General features: G+C 38.3%; 1 protein-coding gene across 1 annotated transcript in view; it reads left to right on the forward strand.

Moving 5' to 3' along the window:
* The first annotated feature begins 3,316 nt into the window (after window positions 1-3,316).
* The window catches only part of LOC101855568 (peptidoglycan recognition protein 1), an 11,891-nt gene continuing 10,310 nt past the window's right edge, over window positions 3,317-4,897 (forward strand). The window contains exon 1 of the mRNA XM_005100205.2: window positions 3,317-3,414. Coding sequence (XP_005100262.1) covers window positions 3,351-3,414 — 64 coding nt within the window. The 5' untranslated portion in view covers window positions 3,317-3,350. The remainder of the gene's footprint in view (window positions 3,415-4,897) is intronic.

Consider the following 4,897-nt stretch of genomic DNA (forward strand, 5'->3'; position numbering starts at 1 on the left):
AATATCTGGAATAATTTTCTTTAGTCAGAACACAATGTTTTATGTTACTGTTGCATGTTGTACTGTATTGTAAAGCGCTCAGAGCCTGTGTACTTTATTCGGGTTTGGGCGCTATATAAATGTCATTTATTATTGATATTTATTATTATTAAAAGCGATACGGTCCCAGCTGTAAAACGTTTAAGGTCAAATGTTCTAGATGCACAACAACCTTATAGAATTTATTCTGCCCACCCGACCCCCTCCCCCATCTCTTTTTTTTCCGAAAAGGAATAGATCTACTGCGATTTAAAAAAAAAAAAAAAAAAAAACTTGTACATAAAAATAAAAAGAGAAAACAGGCGCCTTCATTTGTCCAGAGAACGATATTGAGTGAAGTGCGCACTGCCATCATACCAATACTAATATTGGTCTGTTTTTAAACGGCTTTCTACAAAGTGTTAATAAATTTACTGAGTGCAACCATATTCGAGGGACTAAAAATGCTTGTACACACCCACACACACCCACACACACACACATACAGAGAGAGAGAGAGAGAGAGAGAGAGAGAGAGAGAGAGAGAGAGAAAGAGGGAGCGAGATAGATCGACTGACAGGCAGACAGACAAACAGACAGACAGACAGACAGACAGACAGACAAACAGACAGACAGACACACACACACACAGACAAACAAACACACATTCACAAAATCCCCCTCCACCCCCCCCCACCCCCCACATACACACACATACACATGTATGCAAACCCATACGGGCAATAAGTAGATGCTTAGGTAAGGCACTTTTACAGTAATGCTGAATTTTAAATTATTAAAGATATCCCAAGTTGATTTAAATTTGAACGTTATTTTTGTTTTTAACTAGAAAATCTCTTAACAAACCTAACACACTCATATGGTTTGCTGATTTTTATCAGAAACCCCATTAACATGCTGCTTAACCTGCACGTTTTCTGTTTTTGTAGAAGCCAGATAAGCAGGGAAGACGCCACAAGGCCATGCCTTATCAGTAACCTGCTACTGCTATAGGGGATATTCCACGTAAAATGTTGCATCCAGACAATTAAAAAATGTATCGAACAAAAATATTATTAATGTATATCATATTGAAGCATATTGGATGGAAAACGCTTTCTATGTTAGTTATCTCATTTACGCAATCACGTAACCTGGAAGCCATCTTGGAATATGCCTATTTGTTAAGCTACAGAAAAGAGGCAACTTTGACACTGTAAAGAAAACCAATGCTTTCTATCTGTGACAGAACAGGTATAAACCACTTATTGCTTTAATAGAGGCGCAAGAGCAGCACCAAGAATAAATTATCTAAACATATTGAGTCACATTATTAAGGTAATGACAGGCACTTTCGATACGATCATTTCACTGCTCCTTCAGTTATCATTTTCGTTCAAAATATTACTACATGTATTTTGTATCTCTTTTTTTTTCGTTTTTCAAAGCCTTAAGCTTCATATTCTCTGGTTTGACTATGGTAGACTATGGTATTGGCATATGGGTATAATAGTTTCATTTTTTAATTATCAAAAATACGTTAAAAATGTTGGTAAAACACTGTACAAATGTAATGCAAATACACATTTATTGATATACTTTTTTTTTAGCAGAACTAATAATGAACATGGTACAATATTTTAAAATTATACTGTATTTCACCAATGAATAGTAAAAGCCTCAGGCCAAGTTCTATGAGTGCTCTTTCTGCAATAATATGACCCGAGATGATGGTAATTTTAATGCCTTCACTCATAGAGTTTGAAAATTATAGTAAATATGCATCTTTTGTTGGGCTTTTTTTAGCATAATAATGACAAAGGATCCCCAAGTCCAAAATGTGACTGCTATGCGTCTGAATCACTGCCAACATACCATGCCCCGAACGCTTGTGCCTACAACCCTCTCACATCCCCTCAAGATACACGCACCGATAGCCATCCGCCCTACCTCTCTCGGACCCAGCTCACACTAAAACACGTCATGTTTAGGCTCTCAGACTCCTAACCGTAAGGCCATGGTTTCGAATCTCGTCAGGGGTCCGCATTGTGTCCTTGAGAAAGACACTTTACACGACTTTTCCTCACTTCACCTGGTGGGAATGGGTAACCACCTACAGACAGTGAAAAACCTTTTCAGTTTGTTAGTGTCGAGCGCTTAATCAGCGGCTTGCACTGTATGCTTTCCAGGAAGCTGAGAATGTTTCTGAGTATTCTATGGCTGCTGGGGTAATAATATAATATAACGCGCCTAGAGCGTGCAGTCGAGTGGGAGTATGCGCTATACTAAATGCTATTTATTATTTATCATTATCATGTCTTACGCACGTGTGTCAACAGCGCTCACGCTGGAGTGAAATGGGGCTTCTGGCTCGTCGCATAAGACGTACGCAATAGAATAAGAGTGAAATGACCTACGGTGCAGGTGCGATCGATGGTCTCTTGGAATAATTATGGTAAATAAGGTTCGTTGACGAAGAAACATGCGAGAAGCCACGCAAGCGGGGATTGTAACCCTGCAAGCGACTTCGTTGAATCCTAGATCAGATATTTAAGTGGGCTTTGAATCCAAGTTATTTTCTGATTTTGATTAACGAAAAGAAAAGAACAGGAATCCGTCTCCTTTTATTGAATCCAAGTTTTCTTTGAATTCGAGTCGGTTGTATATGAGTCAGACGTTATTCACATGGCTAGATAAACATGACATGGAATCTGTGCATGGGGACAATATTTTCTTTGGATCTGTTGCTTAGAAGGACGTAGGCCTACCTAATTCAAAATTCAACATCTTGATCAAATCAAATATTTTATTGACTTTCACTGCGTTGATGATTTGATTCAGTTCCCTGTTCTTTCTGTGCTTTGGTTACTGTTTATTTCAAGACACATTTGCATACCGGTATTGCTATTAAGATACTACGTGCATTTTGCATTATACGAGGCGTACAGTACGTTATTTTCATTTACATCATAACTCCCTGATAGTGACATATTGATTTTAATGCTATATATCGTTTCCGAAAAAAAATTGAGGCTTTGTTGCTGTCCTTTTAGTTACCGAAACTAAACACGTCACAGAATTTGCATTAAGTACCCCCCCCCCCCCCATGACTGCGTTTAATATGATTATTAATATATATATCTATTTTAATGTTCTGATCTTTTGCCCATGAAATAAATTAATTAGTGTTATTGAATAACGGTGTTATTATTGTAAGACAGTATAGCTCAGGTTTCCTGTCAGTTACCGTGGAACAGCCCATATGGGAGTGGTCTATGTAATTCCCTGTTTGTTGTATCTCAACTTCGTGATCTCCACAGTTTTCCGGGTTCATGATGTCTGACAAGTGGCTCTTTGCCTTCTGCTGTGTGTTGCTCCTAGGCTATACCGCTCAAGGTAAATAGTTTATACAATCGAAAGACAGGCAATGATATTATTATGTTTGTCCTAACGATGAGAAAGAATCAATGCACATCCGTGGTTAATTTTTTAAAACTATATTATAATGGTGCTTTTAATTATGTCCCGTTAGTACGTCGTATGATATTAAAAGGGTTCGTATGCATGTATGTGCATGTTTGTGTGTGTGTATGTGTTGGGATGTGTGTGTGTGAGTGTGTGTGTGTGATCGAGTGTGTAGGTGTGTGTGTGTGTTTGCGTAATTGTGTGAGCCTTGGTTAGTGTGTGTATGTGCGTGTGTGTGTGTGTGTGTGTGTGTGTGTGTGTGTGTGTGTGTGTGTGTGTGTGTGTGTGAGAGAGAGAGAGAGAGAGAGAGAGAGAGAGAGTGAGTTCATGTGTGTGTATGAGTGAACCTGGTGAAGCACCAAACCAATATGCCAGGATCTGGACAATAAAGAGGTATCTTATCTCATCTTATCTATCTGTGTTTTGCGGATGTTTCAAATTACGGTTTGCTGAGGGTTCTTTCTTCAACGCACAGCATGGTAATCTGGGTGCTCTTTTTTACTTCTGAAATGATTATTCTGCTTACGTTTTGAAAAATGCACACGAGGAAAGGATATTTATATTATTTGCTCCTATGTATAAAATGCACAAGTGTTGGCGTCTACTATCTCAAAAATGCCTTCAATGCTGAGCAAACCCTTTTCAATAAAAAAAATATATTAAAAAAGCTATTGATTGTGTCCATGGAGAGTGGGTGTTCTGCTAGCTCAGATGGTATCATACTGGACTGTGGAGTGAATGGCCTTTATGGTTCAAATCCTCAAAGGGGTGCTCTTAAACTTTAAATCGTTTTTGTGGATCTTTAAGGCTCTCGACTCATTTGGCTTGGCCTAATCGAGATGGACAATAAATTCCGAGGTCCTACGTTTAAAAATAAGCATAGTGTTGAAAACGGAATTAGATCTGTATCAATATAACGAGGAGTGCAATGATTGCATACAGCAGTTTTTAAACTGTAGGCTAAGAGTGAGAAAACGTAGAGAATGCTACAACTGAGACCAAATCAGAGTTTTGTAAAAAGAATAAGGCGAACCCTTCTAAGATAAAATGTAGAGTTCAATTTCATGTGTGTGGCACGCAATCAACAGTTGAATTGCATGTTTTTGTTTTTGTTTGTTTGTTGTCTGTTTATGTGTGTGTCTGTTTGTTGCTGTTGTTGTTTGTTTTTTGGGGAAGGGATGGGGGACTGGCCCGAGGCGTCCGGCGAGTATCATAATATAAACCCGTTCAATGAAAGGTGAGTGTGGAGATTTAAATTTTTTTTTTTAAGGACGTCAAACAAGTGCTGAAGATTAGAAAACATGAAAGAAGAAAAAGAAGAAGTACGGCAGATGTTTGATAGAAAAGGAACAGGAAATAGTTTAAAGAAGCGCTATAGTTTGTGTTATATTGCTTTACTGACCTCGAGGGAAAG

The sequence above is a fragment of the Aplysia californica genome, unplaced genomic scaffold (genome assembly GCF_000002075.1).
Source record: "Aplysia californica isolate F4 #8 unplaced genomic scaffold, AplCal3.0 scaffold00240, whole genome shotgun sequence".
NCBI lineage: Eukaryota > Metazoa > Mollusca > Gastropoda > Aplysiida > Aplysiidae > Aplysia > Aplysia californica.